Below are 24,267 nucleotides of genomic sequence, written 5' to 3'. Positions count from 1 at the left end.
CGTACGTACGTACGTACAAGATGCTAAGTTGTATGTGCAAATGTACAAGATAATGATTTGTACGTACAATATACTGTAATAACCTGTACGTACTTGTCAGATATGAAGTTATACGTATAAGATAATAATTTGTACGTACAAGATACTATGTTGCACGTACATGATACAACGATGTACGTACATACGTATACGTACAAACGTACACGATACTGTAACAATAGATATTAATAAAAAAACTAAGTTATACGTACATGATAATAAGTTGTACGGACATGATAAATAAAATTATGTATTGGTCCTTATACGCTGCCGTAAATAAAAGCATTATATGTGCTTTTATATTACTGTATATATAACTTTAATACATCGGGTTATTATGTTTCAATATTTCCATTTGAATGTGTGCAAATTGTGTTACAACGAACATTATTTTGTATCAATACTTAGTCAACTAATTTTAAAAAGTAAAACAATGAATTTCCATGACTTTTTCTACAATTTTAATGCAAACCATTGAAGACAAATACTGAAATAGAATACAAATCCAAATAATACATGCAATAAACTTTAAATTAATGGTTTCGAAGCAAAATATACTATGTAAAATATACTTTATTAAGAAGGTTTACACAAAACCACTTTAAATGACCAATTACAAAGAATATTGATATGAAATTGCAGACTGCCACATTTGAAATAGCCAAAGGTAAACCGTTGATATTTCGTTCCCACGCAATAATATTTCGTTCCCACGCAATAATATTTCGTTCCCACGCAATAATTTTATTTATTTCATGTCCGCTCCCAACCACCGTAGATAATTGATATCCTTACGTGACACATAAATTATAGGCTATTACTAACAATTACACTGGATAATTACATAATTTGAGCTATACAAACACCAAACTTATTACTATAAGCGGTATTTACATCATTTTGATAAGATATTCGTCATCCTCTTGGATTTATCCCCATATATCTCGGAATTAACTAGTTAAGCATACGTGGTCAGTCTGTACATTGATGTTACAATGCATATCATGAAAATAAATGAGGTGTTGTGCATCAAGGAGAGCGTTAAAATCAAAATTAGCACATGTTTTTAGAACAGCAAGAATATATTATATACAGTAAAACATTGTTTTAACGAACCTCTAAGGACAAACGAAATAGCTTCGGTATGAGCAAATTTCGTAATATACACATTATAGACATATTATAGGAACCTTGATGTCGAATGGAAATTTTTGCGTTACAAGTATAAATTCAATGTAAGGGTGTTCGTTATATTTATATATCACTTTGAAATTTTCCTTTGGTGGTAGAACTAAATCGACATAAAAAAACAACATGATTTCACATTGTTTTGCATATTCACCGGGGCTAATCGTGCAAACCGGACTACGCTATTTACGCTATCTATATACTTAGTAGAAAAAATGATGAAATTCCAACGTTCGAACGCAATAATATTTCATTCCCACGCAATAGTATTTCGTTCGAACGCAATAATATTTCGTTCCCACGCAATAGTATTTCGTTCGAACGCAATAATATTTCGTTCCCACGCAAAAATATTTCGTTCGAACGCAATAATATTTCGTTCCCACGCAATCATTTTATTTAATTTCATGTCCGCTCCTAGCCACCGTAGTAAAACCTGTTAACTTTGTGAAAAAAAATGTTAAAATTTTACCGGGGAAATATAAATTTTGTTGATGCCGTGACGTCATGAGGCTTTATTGCATGGGTAGCCATGCAATACAGCCTCAGGCGGCATGAGTGTATTGCCCTAGACCAGCCAGTATTACACCCGTAGGTATGAAAGAAAAATGTATACATGGGTTATTCTGAAATATATACATCTAGTGATTTATACACTTGTTATATGTTATGTTGGAACGGTATATTTTACTGTAAACCCAAGATTTATAAGTGTAAACAAATATGACATTATACAACAATTAAATGATGGTCCATCGCCAACTTACCTCTGATCTTACTTTTGACACCTGACGCGAGCTAATCAACGACATTGGCTATTTGGAAGTACAGTTCTGATTTTGTTTTGTACTTGATATCTGCAACTTGGATTAGACATAGATATATTCAGTCTCATTTTTTCCGTCTGACTCGTGCATGATTTGGGTTTTTCTTGTAAAACCAATTTTAGCTATGAAAATACTTACCTGGCCAATTACAATAGCTTCTTCAAATCTATTAGGCTTCTTTGACACACAAGTTCTAAAAATAGATTATCCCATGGATTCCCCCACCAGGAGGACCCACTTCCTGTGTGTCACTTCCTGTATGCCATCCCTTCATATTTATATGGCCGAGACCAGAAGAAAGGGAGACAAACGGGGAGGAGGGTGGGAAATCACATTTGCCAGGTTAGTATTTTCATAGGTAAAATTGGTTTTACAAGAAAAACCCCAATTTACCTTCAGAAAATATCTTACCTGGCCAATTACAATAGCGAATTCGTCTTACCGTAGTGGTGTCTCCCGTTAACAGCAACCAAGCAATCCAAGGTAGCATATCACAGGTAATCCATGGGGGAATATAAAAACCACCGACATCTCTAGGATGACGAAAGACCCGAAGGAGGGCAAACAACAGACTGGACTGCCACCAAATGGCCGAGAGAATATAAGTCCTCTGCAGACGAGGATAGGGAACGAAGTTAAAAGTCCGAAAAGGTTGAATGGCCACGCCAAACAGAAGCAGACATAACATCCTCGTAAGGAGCCCCATTAAGTAATGCCCAAGAGGAGGATAGGGCACGAACTTCATGAGCCCGAACATGACACTGTCCCATAAATTCATTATCAGAGCCATCATAGGCTGCATGAATAGTCAGACAGATCCATAGAGAAATGTTAGCTGCAGAGATATCCGAGATACCTTTCTTGAGAGACTGAAACAGTCGGGAGTGAGAATCCCGTCCCCCACCTGTTCTGTCCAGGTAGTACCGAACGGCACGTACAGGGCACAAAAGGTAATCTGTCTCTTGACTACTAACAACAGAAACCAGGGAAGGAATGTGTACTGGGTCTGGCGAAAAATGGGACACTTGATTCTTAGCTAAAAAAAGTGGGTTCCGTGCGAAGAGTAACAGCTGAATAACTCTGAGAAAAACGAAGATAGATGCTAGATCTCCTGAAGGCATGAATCTCACTTCGTCTACGGCCTGAAGCAAATGCCACGACTAATACTGTCTTGAGCGTAAGATTCTAAATCGTGGCTGAAGACAGAGGCTCATATGGTGAACGAGTTAGAGACTGGAGAACCAAGGTGAGATTCCACTGAGGAGCAAGGCATCGTGAACGAGGGCGCCCAAGAATCGCAAAGCTGCGTAGGAGATCTGACAGCATGGAACAATCACTAATATCTCTACGACCAAAATAAGCCAAAACATTGGCAATTGCTGACCTGTAACCTCGAATGGTACCAGGAGAAAAGCCCTCATTCTTAAAAAGATGCAGAAAAAATTCTGCAATCAAGGGAATAGGGGCCGAGATAGGATCAATTTCCCTGCTGACACACCAATCACCGAAGATATTCCATCGGGAGCCGTACACGGCAGATGAGGAAGATCTGATTGCCCTAGTGATGCGTGAGGCAACTTCTCCAGAAAAGACCTTCTGAGTGAGCTGCAAGGAGATAGCCTCCACGCGTGAAGGTGTAGTCTGTCGGGGGAGGGGTGAAACTGCCGAGACCTTGGCTGGCTCAGAAGGTCTGGAAAACATGGCAACCTTAGAGGTGTCTCCACTAGGAGCTGGAGAAGATGAGGAAACCATGGTTGACGAGGCCATCGATGGGCGATTAATAGTAGGGAACAGGGTTCCTTGCGAATTGTGGAGAGCACTGGACCCACCAAGCTGACAGGAGGGAAGGCATATGCTAGAAGACCCGACCAGTCCTGAGACATGGCATCCACAGCTAGTGCGGATTCGTCTGGAACAGGAGACATATACACTGGAAGACGGGCATTCAGAGCTGCCGCAAACAGGTCTACATTTTTCTACAGGTTTTCACCGCCTGAAAAACTGAGGCCTTGAGAGTCCACTCCGTGAGGATCGGGCGTTGAGACCGAGACAGAGTATGTGCTAGAAGGTTCTGTTTGCTTGGGAAATGCCTGACAGACATGATCAATGAAAGATCCTGACACAATAGCAGGACTTTCATTGCTAGAGCACAGAGAAGATGGGACCTTGTCCCTCCCTGTCCCTCCTTAGGCCACAACTGTAGAATTGTCTGTAGCTAGGCAAATCACCTGACCCTGTAGAGCAGATCTGAAACCCTGCAGGGCTAACAGGACTGCCCTCATTTCTAACACATTGATGTGTTGAAACCTCTCTGCACGGGACCATTCCCCTGAAAGAGTCTGCCCCGACAGGTTTGCCCCCACCCTGTTGACGAGGCATCGGTATACAGGGTGGTCGTCGGAGGAGGAGGAACTCCAGCCAGGACATTGGATTCTGACATCCACCACTGAGCCGAGTCCTTCACTGTCTTTGACAGGGGGATAAAAGCATCCCATTGTCGTGTAGAGGGGGTCTAAACTGACAACAGATACAGTTGGAGAGGCCTAATGTGAAGACGGCCTAGAGGCACAACATCCGCCAAAGAATTCAGGAATCCAAAGATACGGAGGAACCAACGTACCTGAATACGTTCCAGTCGGACCAGAATCGCCACAAACTGGAAGGCCTTCTCGAATTTGTCCCGAGGGGGTAGGACTAATCCGAGGTCCGTGCAAAAACGATTGCCCAGAAAAACGAAGTCCTGAGAAGCGATTATCTCTGATTTCTCCTTGGAAGGGAAGAAACCCAAGCGAAGGAGGACTTGAAGAACTGACCTGGTGCTCTTGGAGAGGGCTATCTTGTCCAAATGGACTAGCAACGAGTCGTCGAAGTAGATGTGGGCATCCACTCCGAGACTGTGTAGGTAACCCATAACTGCTTGGAGCAATTTCGTGAACACTAGCGGTGCAGTAGTTAGACCGAAAGGCATTGCTGGAAAACCCTCCGATTGTGGGTAAATCTGAGGAACTTTCGAGCTGACCGTTTGATCGCCACATGAAAATATGCGTCCTTTAGGTCGATGGACGTGACCCACATGTCTGGAGCCACCGAGGCCATAATGCCATGTGGTGTTTCCATCTTGAAATGTGGCACATGACGATTGAGGGCACTCAGGTCTATTATGGGTCTCCAAGAACCGGGCTTCTTGGGTACCAGGAAGATCCGGGAGTAGAACCCTGGGCTCATATCCTCCAGTTGGAGTTCCTCTGTGAAAAGTTATGCCGAGGCCCTCGAGTCTGTTGTTATTTCCTTCCATTGAAGGAGGAAATACGATAGCCGACCTCCGACTGGGAGGGTGGGGCGAGGCAGGTCTAGACCTGACCATGGATCGCCTGATAATCCCAGGACGTGGGCTGATCATGATGTGCTGGGTGACTCCTGAGAGGGCTCCACCGACAGCAGAGAATAGTCAGGAACCCTTCTCTGTCCTGTTAGCCGATGTTGGCACTATATCCTGTATGGAATGAAGTATTGATTGCGCATGCACCAAAGGCAAAAGAAATTACTTTATATTATTTTTGTGTTAATTAGACATATATATATACATTATTAAACACCAATTATTGTTCAAATGAAGAATACCATTTATGCTCTGTCGGCGGTGGAGCATCTTTGATTCGTATGGGTAGGTTTTGTGAAAAAGTGAGAAATTTGTAAAGCGGGTTTGAACAGTACAACGACCCGAGTCGGGTTTTGGATAACATAGTCAATATGTGGTTCCAAATACCGTAGATTTACAACGTACGTGGATTGTTTTATACATGATATTGTGAATAATTGTCCAGAAATCGCGCAAAAATTTTCATTTATCTACGACAGGTACATCAATATATGCATGCAGAGATTTTAATATAATAATATACTATTTAAATCACTGATACATTGTATAAATCCCTATTTTCAAGTATATTCCAAACTCATATCTGTGATTGAGGATAATAATAAATAGGTATCGGACATGTACACAGGTACTTGTGTCTGTAAAAATCGATATTTACAAACAGATAGTTTATATTAGATGGAATTCACAATCTTTTGCCAAAATGTGTATCATTCTAAAGTGTACACGGAATTGTTTGGTATATAAGGCTAGATAAATGTGTCATTGTATAAACTTTAGAATGGAGACCCATAATGGAGAATAGAGTTTCATAGCGAATACGGTATTAGAGATAATGCGACTTTTCTCTAGAACACACCTGAAGCCCCAAGTCATTGACCCCGATTCGGGACCCCTGACCTGTGACGTCACGAGGACAACGGGACCTACGTATACTCTACTCGCATAAGATAAAGTGGCGATTTTCGGTGTCTGCTAGAAGAATGTAGAATAAAGCTTTAAAGGTAATGTACATTACATACATTTTGGTATTTGAATAGTTATATAATTGCTTGTTAGATCATTTTATCTATAACATGTTTACTTAATTGTGGATGTGTGCATCAAAGCTATGGATATAATGTCTGTTTTCATATTTTACATTGGATGGAATCGTGTGTTTGTAATATGGAGTTTATTTATTGACAATAACAGTTCAAAGTGCATTTTTATAGAAATCGAATTCTTCATGATGCATGCTGAGTAAACATATTTCATTGGTCTGTATTTAGTTTGATTCAGCCCATGTGCAAGCGAGGAGGGGGAGGAGGAGGAAGAGGAGCACGAGGAGGAGGAGAGGAACAGGAGGAGAGGAGCACATGGAGAAGGAGGAGGAGCAAGAGGAAGACGACTAGGTGGAGGAGGAGGACGAGGAGGAGGAGAGGAGGACGAGGAGGAGGAGAGGAGCACGAGGAGGAGGAGCACATGGAGAAGGAGGAGGAGCAAGAGGAAGACGACTAGGTGGAGGAGGAGGACGAGGAGGAGGAGAGGAGGACGAGGAGGAGGAGAGGAGCACGAGGAGAGGAGCACATGGAGAAGGAGGAGGAGGAGGAGGAGAGGAAGACGACTAGGTGGAGGAGGAGGACGAGGAGGAGGAGGAAGACGTCTAGGTGGAGGAGGAGGACGAGGAGAGGAGCAGAGGAGGACGAGGAGGAGGAGAGGAGCACTAGGGAGGAGGAGGAGAGGAGCACGAGGAGAGGAGCACATGGAGAAGGAGGAGGAGCAAGAGGAAGACGACTAGGTGGAGGAGGAGGACGAGGAGGAGGAGAGGAGGACGAGGAGGAGGAGAGGAGCACGTGGAGGAGGAGAGGAGCACGAGGAGAGGAGCACATGGAGAAGGAGGAGGAGCAAGAGGAAGACGACTAGGTGGAGGAGGAGGACGAGGAGGAGGAGAGGAGGACGAGGAGGAGGAGAGGAGCACATTGAGGAGAATGAGGAGGAGGGAGACGACTAGGTGGAGGAGGACGACGAGGACGGAGGAAAGGATCATTAAGAGGAGAGGAGCACGAGGAGAGGAGCGCATGGAGAAGGAGGAGGAGGAGGAGGAGGAAGACGTCTAGGTGGAGGAGGAGGACGACGAGGAGGAGGGAGGAAGACGTCTAGGTGGAGGAGGACGACGAGGAGGAGGAGAAGACCACGAGGAGAGGAGCACATGGAGGAGGAGGACGACGACAACGAGGACGAGGAGGAGAAGTGGAGGACGAGGACGAGGAGGAGGAGAGGAAGACGAGGGGGGCGAGGACGAGGAGGAGGGGGACGAGCAGGAGGACGAGGGGGACGAGGAGGAGTACGACGTGGACGAGGGGGACGAGGAGGAGGACGACGACGAGGAGGAGAGGAGAGGACGGACGACGAGAAGGAGAGGAGGACGAGGGTGACGACGAGGAGGAGAAGACGAGGAAGACGAAGAGGGGAGGGAAGAGGACGAGGAGGACGATGAATGAAGATAATGGGAATTACGACGATGAGGACGTAAACAAGAAATAATATGAATAGGATTAGGAACACGAGGAACAGAACGACGACACACAGAACGACGACACACAGAACGACGACAAACAGAACGACGACACACAGAACGACGACACACAGAATGACGACACACAAAACGACGACACACAGAACGACGACACACAGAACGATGACACACAGAACGACGACACACAGAACGACGACACACAGAACGATGACACACAGAACGACGACACACAGAACGACGACACACAAAACGACGACACACAAAACGACGACACACAGAACGACGACACACAGAACGACGACACACAAAACGACGACACACAAAACGACGACACACAGAACGACGACACACAGAACGATGACACACAGAACGACGACACACAGAACGACGACACACAGAACGATGACACACAGAACGACGACACACACAGAACGACGACACATAGAACGACGACACACAAAACGACGACACACAGAACGACGACACACAGAACGACGACACACAAAACGACGACACACAAAACGACGACACACAGAACGACGACGACACACAGAACGATGACACACAGAACGACGACACACAGAACGACGACACACAGAACGATGACACACAGAACGACGACACACAGAACGACGACACATAGAACGACGACACACAGAACGACGACACACAAAACGACGACACATAGAACGACGACACACAGAACGACGACACACAGAACGATGACACACAGAACGACGACACACAGAACGACGACACACAGAACGACGACACACACAAACGACGACACACAGAACGACGACACACAGAACGACGACACACACAAACGATGACACACAAAAACGACAACAAACAGAACGACGACACACAGAACGACGACACACAAAACGACGACACACAGAACGACGACACACAAAACGACGACACACAGAACGACGACACACAGAACGATGACACACAGAACGACGACACACAGAACGACGACACACAGAACGATGACACACAGAACGACGACACACAGAACGACGACACACAAAACGACGACACACAAAACGACGACACACAGAACGACGACACACAGAACGACGACACACAAAACGACGACACACAAAAACGACGACACACAGAACGACGACACACAGAACGATGACACACAGAACGACGACACACAGAACGACGACACACAGAACGATGACACACAGAACGACGACACACAGAACGACGACACATAGAACGACGACACACAGAACGACGACACACAAAACGACGACACATAGAACGACGACACACAGAACGACGACACACAGAACGATGACACACACATCCATCTTGCACGTGCTTTAACGACTATGGCTGTTATTGGGACGTGAAACTAAATCAAACTAAACCATATAATGTTGGTGTATGTAATTGATGAAAGACGGAGTATGTCATAAATAAGTACATTTTACCATATCATATTACTACAGATGCATAAAGGAAGTTCATTGGTCTTAATTAAGTCTTTCATGACAGCTTCCATGCATCATGTTACGTTTAATAAACGTATACAGTCAAACCTGCATAGCGACCACCTCGGTATAAAGACCACCTGTTTATCAAGACCACTTTCTTAGGGTCTTAAAATACCATTTATACATGTACGTGATTTGACCTATGTATAACGACCACTTGGTTATAGATACAATTTTTCCTGAGAATCTTTGATGGTCTTTATATACAACCTTGATTATATTTACTAAAGTTCTTTAATGTATGCAGCACTTTTTATAACTTTGCTCATCATTTATTATTTCAGGTAAAAGAAGTACCTGAAGATGAGAAATTTTCATTCAACTACCAGGTAAATTGCATTTCGGAGGAAAACTTTGACATTGTGAATATGATACCAGGATTTTTTCGTGATGCTTTCGTGATCATGTCACGGTATTCTTTGTCTTCATCACATACTCTTGCATTTTCAAATGGATAAGTGTTATTTTCTTGAATAGCATTGTACTGTTTTGTAACTGAGTATTTTTGTGAAAAATATTTTTATTGAACAGAACGGATTAAAATGTTATATATTCTACCTCTAACCCTCCCGCTCTTGGTCTGATGTATTGTTGCCCATACAGATGAGCAATTTGCTTGGTGATTAATGGGACTAATTAAAGAACAATGCAATAGTGATTTGATCTATCAATATATTAGTGAAATGCACTCTGTATAAACCATCGTTGTACAATGCAATGACGTAACAGTGTGTAACTTTATATTTCCATTTTCAGTTCGATCTTTTGAAACTTGGCGCAGAAATAACAATTAAAGGTAAACTTGTCAGACTTGTAAGTGGTGATTGGGACAGTCTCGACGACCTTTGTAACATCTATAAATCCGACGTGTTCTCCAAACCTACAGTGAGTACATAGAAGTCAGTGTGACCTATATTACATGTAGGTCTATGTTATATAAGTCAATATTACTTATATAGTTCTCAATCTTATATAAGTCAGTGAGACCCACATAAATGTGTATAGACCAGTGTGAATTATAAACTTATATAGACTAATATAAATTATATGTGTCAGTGTGACTTACTTTTTAGGTCAGTATGACTTACTTTATAGGTCAGCATGACTTACTATATAGGTCAGCGTGACTAATATAGGTCAGTTTGACCTATATACGTTAGTATGAATTATATAGGTCAAGATGACTGAAATAGGCCAGTGTGACTTATATACATGTAGGTCAGCGTGACTTACTAGTATATGATTCAATGTTGTAAGGATGAATGTTCAGACTGTTAGCAAGATCTAAAAGATAGTGATCAATCCTGCAATACCTGGAATTACATTAGTATAATGGTGACTAAATGTATCATGTTATATTACAATGCAAACAACGGTGACATAATTCATTAATTGCAATTAAACATAACAAAATAAATCAAAATAAACCAATTTAAGTTAATATATTGAATTCGATGATATCTCATATTGTATTTTAGCCCCTGGCAGACGATACTTGGCATACAGACGAGCATTTTGGATTCCAGCGTATTGGACGCGTCAACAATTCCCTCATCACCCTCTGCACAGAGATTCCAGAAAAGTAAAGTTTAACTTGTTTGTTGATTTTCAAAGTTGTTTAAAGAGACAATTCACTCAGGCTGATTATTTTACATAACCAAGAAGCCAAATATAGCATAAATGTATTGTTCTACATTTTTTATGAAACATATAACGTAAAACATTGACAAATTCCTCAACATTTTTAAGTATTTTAATTAATATCGTTGAAATATCAAATCGTTGATCAATACAATTAAGCAGGTCCAATATGGACGCTGTACCCATACCCAAGCCAAAGTCACGCACGTTAAACAAATGAACTACATAACCATTAAGATGGTGATAAAATGATTTTTTGGCAAGACAATTCACCTAATAAGGTAAACACACTACTGTCAGAGCGATTTGAGCAGTTCTAGACAAAAGTTGTATTACTCTACGAGCAAGGGACAGGGTTCGGCATACAAGAAGTTTGACCACAGTGTGTAATGGCGGACAGCTGAAAGAGTTTGAACATTTCACACACATTTCACCACCATGGGCTTTTCAGGCATATCACAGTAAAACCGACTGATCTAATTTCCATTTGAACTGGGTTTTTTTCGATATATGTACAAATTTTAATGTTCTCTTAGACTGAATTGCCCCTTTAAACCATGTGTGTTCTTTCTTTTTACAATCTGTTACTCCTGTTTTAAAAAAGACAATACCTTGTCTGTGGATTGATTTAGGTCATGTGACATATATCTACCTCTCTCATTGTCACTGCAGAAACAGACATAACCATGGATGACTTAAATGTAACTACGTTATAATTATTTAAAAATAATAATTACTAATTTATAAAAACATTACTTGAAATAAATATACTCAAAATACAGAAATACCGTAAAAATTTTATTGAGTATTCCTTATTATCATGTTGCAGAGTTATCTGTCCGTGTGTGTAGGTATTGATTGATTGTGATTGTGATTTTAGATAATTATGTTTTCGTAAAACAATGTAAATTTCGCTCACAAAATAACAAAGTCTTAATCGATACCTACATACAAAGACACATAACTTTGTAATATGCAAACACGGAATAATGAAATATTTTCCTTTTAGGCTTGCTGTCACTGAGGACATGGTAAAACCGTTCCTGGAGGGTATGGGTCTATCTGCTGCTTTGGCGAAAAAGAAGCTGTTTTATGTCGACTATGCTATCATGGAGGGTATTCCAGTTAAAAGTGGAATGACGGTATATGTAGCATCATCGTACATATGGTCTATATACATTAAAACACGTTTATAATGAACACGCTTACAACAAATGAGTAGTAATCCATGTTCTCCGTTCTAATAGGATGTCTGTGATATGTGTATAACGAACTATGTTTATAACGATGTCATTACATTGGATCTCCAGATGTTCGTTATAACCATATTTTACTGTATTTTCATAGATAAAAACTTGTATCAAAAATGAAATGTTTGCGATGCATTATTTTATGGGGTTCTATGAAATATATTATCTTTTGTTGAAGGTGACCTAAATCAACTTTTTTATCATATTTTATTTTATCTATTTATTTATTTTTTGTTTGCTTCATTCAGGTTAGTTCTCCAATCGCTTTGTTCTACCACAACAAGAAGAACCGGTTGGTACCTATCGCCATACAACTAAAGCAACAACCGGCTGACGATAATCCAGTTAGTATCTTGCAATTCTTCACTATTTTGTTTGTATCTATATACATATTTAGAATATGTTAAATTTTACGGATAAAAAATCGTGACATGTTTTATGATAACAATTTGTGCGAAAAATATCTGGCGCAAGCCTAGTTCTAACAGCAATAATTAAGCAATAAACTGTTACCAGATTGGACATACAGTTGATATGAAGCCCATCCGGAAGGAAGATAAATAGAATGGCGCCCGTTAGGGCGCCATGAATATTTATCTTTCGGACGGATGGGCTTCATATCAACTGTATGTCCAATCTGGTAACAGTTTATTACTTATATTTCCATTACGATTATTAAAATCCAACACTATACATGTATATCCTTTGAATTTTCCCGCTTGCACTAGTGTTGACGTCACCAAGTTTAATAAACGGAACAGCCATATCATCAGCTTCTGAATATAGTTCAACACAAAACGGTTTGAAACAAGCGAACAAATGAAAATTATGCGATGATATTTTTAAATACATGCTTTTTTGTAAACATAATAATACTATTAGATTTCATAGACAACACAACTTTAAAATCACTTTTTAAATTATTTGACCGTTATGTATAGGCGTAGGTATATATTGTATACACTATCCGTGACGCGGCGGAAACGTTAAATATTCATACGCTTGACCAGATTGGAGTTCATAGCGTGATATTGCCCATCTGGTTTAACATAGATCAAACGGGAAACTGAAAGTAGAATGGAAATATAATCCAGTTAACTTTCCGTTTTTGTTCGATTTTTTTCCCGTGTATTCACGTAAATTAACATGGCAACGAATGCTGCGAAATTTACTTTCCCACGAACAAAAGCAACTACATGGACAAGCTTCCTTTTCTGGTAGTTGTCACTGTGCCTTATAATAAACTATAACTCATGGCAGGGGAAAGGTAAGTGATATTACAAAACCAATATTGTACCAGTATAGGTCCGTGTAATCCATATACACACGTCAGATTGTGTGTTGGAAATGACAATTTAGGACCCAAGGAAGGCGAACGCACTAAACATTGAATTTTATACAGAGCTGATCGCTTTTACTAATTGTATTGCAAAACGACTTAGTACTAACAGATGCCCGTTCCTAAGATGTTTACATACAATTTGGCTTTATGTGATTATCTAATTTGTAGGTGTTTCTCCCATCAGACCCAAAATATACCTGGCTAGCTGCCAAGATGTGGTTCAATCTCGCCGATGCTTCCTACCACGAATCGGTCACTCATTTAGGTACATAATTAAATGGATGTACTTCAATTTTAAATTAAAACTGTAAACGTAAAATTAACCCGGTAGTCTTGAACATGATAAGATTAGAGTTGAATCTACACCTAAGTACGGTTGTTTATTAAACGTAACGCGGGTCGTCATATATATCTTGGCGTCGCCCAGACTATCAGTGTATAACATAAGGTAAACAATAAAATCAACATTGTTTACACATGGAATACTGTTTTTGTTTTGTGACGTGTCTACATCGTTGGCTGGTTTTATCATTATTATAAGACCTAATATATTTTCTTTATTATTGTTTCTTTAATGTGCCTTATTTTTTTTTTAATTTAGGTTTTACCCATCTGTTGATGGAAGGATGTGTTCTCGCCACTCACAGAAACTTGTCGCAATCCCATCCTATCTTCAAACTACTGGCGCCACACTTCTTGTATCTCATCGACATCAATGGGTATGCAAGATTGACTTATCCCCGAGAATTTTATACTTACGTATAAAGGTTCAGATCTTGATCATGTTCTGACAAAGTCTTGTATAATAAAAGAGATAATACAGTAACAACAATCACGAAATGTAATAATAAGTACTTTAGAAGATTTATAAACCATCGGTTGATATCTGGTGTGCGACAACAGATGGACAGGTAATTTGATCTTTTGATGTGCATTATACAACACTAGAATCGAAGGACGGATCCGCATTGTCGGTGACCCACGGCTGATTACACTTCACAATGCTTCACTTATTACCCCTAGGACAGCTCGATCTCAGAGCACCGATTCAATGACGTCACTCTATAAATAGAAACCAATCAACATAACTTTAAAAAAAAGGCAGAATCATGGATATCAATATTGTTTATATATAGCTTGTGTCAAGCGTATGTTACCTCCAATCTCATTGGCTAAAATCGACAGGAAAATCTGTCAGGGCCAATCCCGATCTTGACAAAAACCGGTGCTAAGAGATCGAGCTGTCCCACGGGTGATAAGTGTAGCGTAGTGTAATCCAATCAATTGTGGGTCAACGACGATGCATACCTTCAAAGGAATTATCTGCTAACCTGTGATTGGTCAGTTTTTCCATCTTGAACCAAACGTGGATATTACGACTGTGAAAGTTTCTCATTGAGTATCGATGATGAGGCATATAATGATGTCTGCGCTGACAAATTAATTCAGAATATCATCAATAACAGTGTTTTATTGTTTCGTCTAATAGCTCAGCACTCACAACGCTTATCAGTCCGGACGGCTGGGTTCAAAATGTGACGGCGATGGGGATTAAAGGATTGTTTGAGCTGATTCAAAGAAAGTAATAATTAAAGCATTGATTTTACAACCTGTACACAATTTACCCTTATTGTAAATAGCACTTCCAAATAGCATCTGAAATCGTCTATTGATAGCTTTTATTTATTTTGTGGCTATACCGATTCGAAAAATTCTATATCTTCACGCACATATAACATAATATAACGTTAATATGGACACTTTGCTACACAATACCATGCTTACCGGGAAACATGTCAGAATTTGGTGTTGCATTTGGTCATTATTTGAGTATAACGGTTTTATCAATTACAAGTTTTGTCATTTCTCAGACTGGAAACATGGCGGATGGATGTCGACGGGACACTGCCAAAAGAACTGGAGAGCAGAGGAGTATGCACTTGTTTTATATTAATATTTGCAATCGTTGTTTTAAAAAAAAACAATCTCCTGGATATTTTTTGTCTATTTGTATAAGTTAAATTGCTGTGTTTTGTTGTTTTTTGTAGGGCTAAAGGGTGAGAATCTAAGATGAACGTAAAGTTTTGAATGAGATGTATTTCCACACGCAATAATGTTTTTTCGTATTCTTGTTTCAAAGCTGATTCGAAATCCGTTCATGAATATCTGTTTATTTGTATTTTAATTTACATTTTGCTATAGCTACTGGACCAGACGGTACTGAGTGGCTACCACTATCGGGATGACGCTTTGGCACTGTATAACATCATCAACAGCTACGTCACCGCATACGTCGCCCTCTACTATGGTAAAATCATTAGACCTTTATGTAAACCAATTTTTGTTTACATGATTCCTACATTTCGCATTTTCAATGTCAAAACAAGTTCGCGAACATTAGATTTCGGGATTTTAAAATTGAATGAAATCACCGTATCACCAGTTATTTTTGCGGGATAAAATTTTGAACCACAAACATGAAACTTAGATTTTAGGGGTATTCAATTTTTGCGATCTAGATTCGAGAGTATATAAAATTTACCAATTTTACCACAATTTCACACATCACATTTTTGCTATATATTGTCGGTGTTCCGCGAAATCGCGAATATACTCGGCTGTGCAGTACCTATCACTTTAAGTAAAGTATATATACTTTTGTAAAGATAAACTTTTGCATATTTACTTTGAAATTCGCGAAAAAAAATTTGAAAAAGGTCGGTTTACAGCATTCTATCGACGGAAGTTCATTTCATTATAAACGCAGTAATCCAGTGAACATTGTGTCGATATGTTACATATTTCAAAATCTTAATGTACATATAGTAATTCGATGTTAAACATTCAAGTATGGATAATTTGAAGTAACCAGAGCGAAATGTTTAATGGACTATATTAATATTTAAATCACGAAAAAATATAAAACGATATAATTTTGTTTAATGTGAAATGTATATTTTATGCAAAATAAAAAACAAATATAAAAGATTAATAGAATTAATGTCTGTGACATTTTTCTGTATCAGAAATGATCAAAATGTAACAATTAACCTTTAATGTATTTCAGACTGTTCCAGTTCATTTGCGAATGACCAAGAGATACAGGCTTGGGCTCAAGAGCTGGTCAAACCAAGGTCTCAAGGCGGATGTGGACTTTTGGTGTGTACCATTGAATAACTACTCGTGTGTTTTTTTTTTTTTTTTTTGTGTGATTGCTTAAGATCACCGCATTTCATAGTATGTATAAACAAATTTAAAATCAGATTTCTATCTTTACGAGTTTCAAAATAGCAATAAGCCAACAATTAAAACAGATAAATTGTCTTTTTACATTTAAGGGCCTTATCAACTTTTCAACACGATATTGACATGTCTGGAGAAAATGTCCCTCCTTGATTTTTATTTTACATCTAAAATGTTGTTAAAATATTGTTTGTTTTGGTGTGAATATTTTTATGATCTAATGGGACCAATCCACGTAACACGTGATACCCGATAACGTTTGTGCGGGACTAGTATTTCCAGTGGTGATGGAACTTAACTCTATGTGATCTTCAATAACGTTATGCGAGAAATGATCTTTTGACGTCATTCTATTACCACTAGAGACAACAGTCCCACAAATACGTTATTAGGTATCATGTGGTAGGCGTATTAGTCTCCCATTCATGTGAACTATACATGTACTAGACCTATGAGAACTATACATGTACTAGACCTATGTGAACTATACATGTACTAGACCTATGAGAACTATACATGTACTAGACCTATGAGAACTATACATGTACTCGACATATGAGAACTATACATGTACTAGACCTATGAGAACTATACATGTACTAGACCTATGTGAACTATACATGTACTAGACCTATGAGAACTATACATGTACTAGACCTATGTGAACTATACATGTACTAGACCTATGAGAACTATACATGTACTAGACCTATGAGAACTATACATGTACTAGACCTATGAGAACTATACATGTACTAGACCTATGAGAACTATACATGTACTAGACCTATGAGAACTATACATGTACTAGACCTATGAGAACTATACATGTACTAGACCTATGTGAACTATACATGTACTAGACCTATGAGAACTATACATGTACTAGACCTATGAGAACTATACATGTACTAGACCTATGAGAATTATAGAATATGGAACTATACATGTACTAGACCTATGAGAACTATACATGTACTAGACCTATGAGAACTATACATGTACTAGACCTATGAGAACTATACATGTACTAGACCTATGTGAACTATACATGTACTAGACCTATGAGAACTATACATGTACTAGACTAGAGACTATACATGTACTAGACCTATGAGAACTATACATGTACTAGACCTATGAGAACTATACATGTACTAGACCTATGAGAACTATACATGTACTAGACCTATGTGAACTATACATGTACTAGACCTATGAGAACTATACATGTACTAGACCTATGAGAACTATACATGTACTAGACCTATGAGAACTATACATGTACTAGACCTATGCGAACTATACATGTACTAGACCTATGAGAACTATACATGTACTAGACCTATGAGAACTATACATGTACTAGACCTATGAGAACTATACATGTACTAGACCTATGAGAACTATACATGTACTAGACCTATGAGAACTATACATGTACTAGACCTATGAGAAAAGTGAATGAGAATTACTATGAACCAACTTATTTCCGTGTGCAATTAAGTTTCGCGTGTGTGGCGAACTATGAAAATTAATACCCACGAAAAGGTAACTAGTCATAAAAACGCCAAACTAAGTCGTCACGAAAATATCTTGGTTTACAGTATTAATAGTATAATTGATGATTAACACTTCTTAAAACATCCCTCTTTTGTATAGGGAGTCCCTGGAGAAGGATCTATCAATAACGCGGCTGATCTCGTGTGTATTTTGAATTGCATTATTTTCACGAGCAGTGCCGGCCATGCGGCTGCTAACTTTGCTCAATACGACGAGTACGGCTTCCCTCCAAACTACCCTATAGCCATTAAAGGGAATCTTCCAACTACCAAGGTATGTATATAAAATGATCATTAATGTTTTGATTAAAATATTATATGAATCCATATTAATTCTTTGACATGGACAGACACCTACCAGTCATTTTAGTTTGGTAATGTTACATATACTTGTGAATATTCATACCGGTATTGACGTCTTTGTCTACGACTACTATTGATATGTTCTACTGGTATTGCTTCTTTGTTGGTTCCTGCTCAACGTTATAAACTTATTTAAAAGTGTTGTATTTTGTTGACGACTACATATACGGGACAATAAACTAGGAAAATAGTTTCAAAGGCAAAGTATCTACTAAGAATTTATGACGTTTATGAATTTCATTTTTTCAGGCAGCGTTGACGGAATCTTGCATTTTGAACGCTCTCCCGGACAAAGCTATGACTTTTGAGATCATAGTGATCGCTAAAATTCTGAGTTCTTTAGGAACCAATAAGCTTGGTGATTATGAAATGAAATATATCTATGATCCAAAAGCTGAAAGAGTCTTGCAACGGTAAGTTCTTTTAATTAAAACATATTTTTGTGCGATAAGAATATTTAAAGACTTCCCAGATGTTTAGTACCATACAGCTTGTATACACTAACCTTAAGGCTGTATTTTTCTGAGGTTTCAGTCCCGTTGAAGTCTCGTTTATACAAAGATCAAAGAAGTTATGAGATTTTCAAATACAATTTATCAACATATGTAGCAAGTTGCCAGTTGCAAATTTAGTCAAAAAATTACATTTCTGCTTTAAGTAAATGTTTAAACGGGGAAACGGTCATTTGGCGGCCATTTTTAAATTGTGTCCTTTTTTTCACTTTGAGTAGAGCTACAGTTTTACCATTTTCTACTGAAATAGTTTTTACTTAAATCATCACTGCGCCAGCATTGTTTGCTGTATCGAGCAAATTTTTGTTGTAAATCTTTTCAAGGTTTGTGGTAATTAAAATACTGAGCATTAATGTGTGAAATGATACACTTTTGTCACTTTATTTTTGCATTAAATGGTAATTTGAACACTTTTATTTTTTACTATAAAACACTGAAAAATAACAAATATTCAAATGGGTCAAAAAAGTAAGCACACGGACCCCCCTTTTTCTGCCTGATTTAGAAAGTTGAACCCTTTCCCTATTGGTATGCCAAATATTAACAAAAGTTTCATACCAGAACTTTTTCTATAAAGGGTTAAATTTAGCAAAAATTGCTGAAAATGATCATTTTGTGGCTAAAAATTAAGGGGTAGGGGTTGCATATGTTGCTATTCTGAGAAAAAAAATATCAGTCTTATTAATCAAAATTGGGATATTTTTAAAGAAGACTACTGAAAAATAAATTCTGCAAACATCCATACATACCAAACACCTCATTAGGAAATTATGGCTTTAATATCTTATGTATATGGCCAAAACGGCAAAATTCACATAAAATCCAATATTTTGTCAACTAGGTATCTTTGAGTGACAATAGCTCAAAAACGAGCACACGGACATATGTTTTTTCTTCCATTTTCTTTTATGATATGAACTCCTATTTCCAAAAATCTATATGAGAAAAAAAATTTAATACAAGAAAATTTTGACTTCTCAGAGGAGTACATCCTTAAATAATAATATTGATAAGGAGTTTTAATTTGATTTATAAAGCAGGACTGTATTACCACTGTAGATAAAAATGCCTTACATACACACCAATGTAAAACAGCTAATGGATTTTTTATAGTTCCTTAACACATGCGAGCTTATTACATCCTAAAGCACTAAACCGAAATGAACACGAAGTGAGGTGTCATAGAAAAATATATTTCATTAGCCTAGTAATCAGCTGTTAGATCCGGGTCGATATTACAATTTTATCAGCAGGCAACGGAAGTAGTTAAACGGTAGTGACACTGTTATGTTTATGTACATCAACACATTTGTTAAGACATGATTCGAATATAGATACAATAACATCACAGCCTATCGAAAAGCATAACATAGGAAACTATATTTAACGTTTTACTATGTATAACTGTTATGATATCACTCTATATCGAATATTGTATTTATAGTATTGTATCGTATTGTATTTATCGTATATGTCTTATAAAAAGGAGCAAAATAACTCAACAAAATCATCCCCCATCTGTTGATAATGTATCAAGATACCCGTTTCCTGCATACGTCAGGGCTGATAATGTTTTCGTCTGTTAAGATGCAGACATTGATGACATGATTAGTTACCGATACGTTCATTTGTTAGAATACCTTAGAAAATACCATATTTAACGGTAATTTGTATAGAACGTAAATTCGGCAAAGGAATAACATCGTACATCGAACATCGTATATTTTGCAGATTTAAGAAGGAGCTTGCTGAACAAAGTCAGCGTGTAAAAAGTTTGGAAAAAACTCGTGAATTTTCTTTCAAGTGGCTGGATCCGGAGATCGTCCCAAACGCCATCAGCATATAACTCATTCTATACATGATGCTACCATATCAACATCTGTACATTATACATCATTTCATTCTTTGTACATCATTTTACATTATATTCATTATAGTTATCTCACAGAAGATCATCAGACGTTTTATTTTTATACTTGAAATATTTAAATAGCATCAGCACATGATATAATAATATGTACATTTATGTATGATTTTTTTTAAAATTTGGCTTATGTTATTTCATTTTCCTATTTGAATCAATACAAGTGTAGCGGGATTGGACTGAGTCGATCATCGCTGATCAGGTTGAGCATTCGACTAGTATTCGAAGATCCCTGGTTCGATTTCCAGGCCGATACATTTTCTCCTTTCCTGTTACAGAAGTTAAAATAAGACATATATGTTTGACAGTACACTAGAAAAGTAGAAAAAAAGTAACCCTGCACTATATGTAAGGCATTGCACATATATCTGTGTCTGTGTATTCTGAAGACGAATGTATTCTAGAATCAATATCTGTTAATCGTATCATACTGAATACCTCTAGATCTTTACATTTACAGCAGTTTTAAATCTACGTATTAGAGATGTCATTGTATTCTTGATCTGTCATAATTATTTATTGGGCATTAATAATTATTATGTATTTTGTAAAGGATTATTTATTTTTAATACATGTATAATGTAATGTTTTTAAAACGCGATGTTTTTTATCACATGACCCGCCTGATATCCAGTAATTTCGCCCGAGTAATGTTTTTAAACATGTCATTAGTGTAATATGACCTGGATAGATTTCAGTTTGCTGGAAATTCATTATGACGTCATCACAGAAACAATTGAATAATGTCAGTAAAATGACGTGACGTCAGGGTTTTGAGGACTGCGGGACACAATTGCGACATCCGCTGAATTTTCGCAATAAATACCAATATGTGAAATTCTTAGAAATGTATGCTGTTGTAGAAATAGGATAAAAAGTATCTGAAATTTGTGTTCATTTTATATGAGATTTTATGAACACGTCTAGGAGTTTTAAAGTTATATGTGCCTTATTTTTCATACTCACGAATTAAGATGAGCTTTTAACATGTTATTCATCACCAAAAGTTACTAACATTTTGAAAATTACAGTACTTTTAATGCATTGGTTTTAATTTTACATATGCAAATAAGAGCAGGAAATGATTTTTAGCAGTACTGCCAAAAATCATTTTATGTACATCTATAATGAAGCGAAATGAGTATCTACGGTCAGACCATGAAACCACATTGTGGTCTACAATTTCATTTCACATTTTTACAGTGTCATTAGTAATTGTAAAGTGATTTCTGCAAGAAAGTTTCCATCTAAACATACATAAAGCATAAAAACAACAATTTTACAGTACATAATTTCTGTGTTGTAACTAACTTTTATAAGACATCTGAAGCCATTTGATTTTCGCGGCTTAATTCATCAAACTTTGTGGTTTTCAATAGATTAATCAAGAAAAATTAGCATGCAAAATATTTCGCCCAGTTACGGCACATATAACTTTAATGTTTGCTTTCCAAACTTGCACAAATAAAAACTTCTTAGACTTGTTTCATTAAATCTCATATGAAATAAACACTTATTACTGATCCAATATACATTATTATAGACTCCGATATTTACAATTTGTTGTTTTCGTCCATACCAAAATTCATCATTTTTTTTTAATTTTGCAACATTGTTATTAGTATCTATAAGATTATATGACTCTTTCATATGTACGTATGTAGGATAGAACTATTCCACCCGAGGGTACAGAATTTTGGGTCAGAACCGAGGCTTGCCGAGGTTTCTGACCCAAAATTCTGTACCCGAGGGTGGAATAGTTCTATCCTTCATAATTTACATATGAAAGAGTTATTTTCTCACATTGCTTGTCGAATTACTTGCACGAAAGGTGAGGCAGCCATTTTGTGACAAAATCTTAACTTCTTAAATAATCGATCGATTTTAAAAATAAGAACGCCATTCGAAAGAGCTCATCAAAGTTTGGTTTATATTGAAAATATAAACAAGAAATCTTAGGTAAAACGGTTTGAAATGCAAATTAAACAAATGAAATGGTAAATAAATCCGACAAATCAATCGAAATAGAAGAAAAATGACGTCAACTTTGGCTGACATGACGTCATCTCATTGTTTTTTCAATTGTGACGTCACAGCTATGTAAGATAGATTTATCTTACATAGCTGTCTTTCATGGGACAACTCTATCTTACATGGCTAGCTATGTGAGAAATTTACTTCCTTGTGTTTTTGTTACAGTTTTCTTCATTTGTTGTGTGCTTATAAAACACAGATATGTATCCTGATAGTTAACGAATTGATTGTGATATACATGAATATCTTTCTTGTGTCGGAATATTTCAGATTATATACATGGAGTAGGTGTTAGTGCTGTTATCCAACCAATCTGATTAAAATACAGATTCCCAATTTACACTACGTTATGTACGTAGTGTATAATGGGGATCTGTATTTTATTCAGATTGTTATCCAACTTTATTTTTTTTTTTCAAATCAGTCATTTCTTGTTCATTTTGTCAATGAAAACTCATTTGAATATTTAGGTATTGTTATTTCCAATAATTAAAAGAAGTTTCTTCATTTAAACTCAAAGGAATTCAATTCTATGTCTTTCTATTTCTGTTGAGGTATGAATATGTTTATCGGCCGGAGTGAATTTGCTTTTTTGCCGTAGTCAAAAACTTACACTGACCTCGTTTAAGTCTGTTATCTGGGCATCGTTTTGATGACCGTATACCTATTTCAAATGCCAGTTTTGCTCAAAACAAACTGTCTCAAACCGCTCGGGGAACACGTCATGTCCATAACATGGAAAGCAAAGTATATGCTTTTTATCAAAGAATTAAAACTCATATTCTTATAAAATAATGACCATCCTCGTCTATCGTTAATATCAGTAAATAATATGTTTCTTATACTGGGTTTCAGAGGAGGAATATTTTAGATGAACTTTTTTTCATTAGTTTCCTAACCGTTATTTTGATATCAATCAGCTGTGTGTTGT

The 24,267-nt window shown here is 37.6% G+C and overlaps 1 protein-coding gene across 1 annotated transcript in view; it reads left to right on the top strand.

Moving 5' to 3' along the window:
• The window catches only part of LOC138327786 (allene oxide synthase-lipoxygenase protein-like), a 75,288-nt gene extending 53,479 nt beyond the window's left edge, over window positions 1-21,809 (top strand). The window contains exons 4-17 of the mRNA XM_069274169.1: window positions 9,750-9,794; window positions 10,222-10,350; window positions 10,944-11,047; window positions 12,116-12,248; window positions 12,605-12,700; window positions 13,867-13,963; window positions 14,300-14,417; window positions 15,188-15,280; window positions 15,570-15,630; window positions 15,901-16,006; window positions 16,766-16,857; window positions 18,604-18,777; window positions 19,116-19,279; window positions 21,110-21,809. Coding sequence (XP_069130270.1) covers window positions 9,750-9,794; window positions 10,222-10,350; window positions 10,944-11,047; window positions 12,116-12,248; window positions 12,605-12,700; window positions 13,867-13,963; window positions 14,300-14,417; window positions 15,188-15,280; window positions 15,570-15,630; window positions 15,901-16,006; window positions 16,766-16,857; window positions 18,604-18,777; window positions 19,116-19,279; window positions 21,110-21,224 — 1,527 coding nt within the window. The 3' untranslated portion in view covers window positions 21,225-21,809. The remainder of the gene's footprint in view (window positions 1-9,749; window positions 9,795-10,221; window positions 10,351-10,943; window positions 11,048-12,115; window positions 12,249-12,604; window positions 12,701-13,866; window positions 13,964-14,299; window positions 14,418-15,187; window positions 15,281-15,569; window positions 15,631-15,900; window positions 16,007-16,765; window positions 16,858-18,603; window positions 18,778-19,115; window positions 19,280-21,109) is intronic.
• Window positions 21,810-24,267: the final 2,458 nt, after the last annotated feature.

This window comes from Argopecten irradians, chromosome 7 (genome assembly GCF_041381155.1).
Source record: "Argopecten irradians isolate NY chromosome 7, Ai_NY, whole genome shotgun sequence".
Taxonomy (NCBI): domain Eukaryota; kingdom Metazoa; phylum Mollusca; class Bivalvia; order Pectinida; family Pectinidae; genus Argopecten; species Argopecten irradians.
The sequence above is the reverse complement of the archived record's forward strand: the minus strand, read 5'-3'. Positions and strand labels throughout refer to the sequence as shown.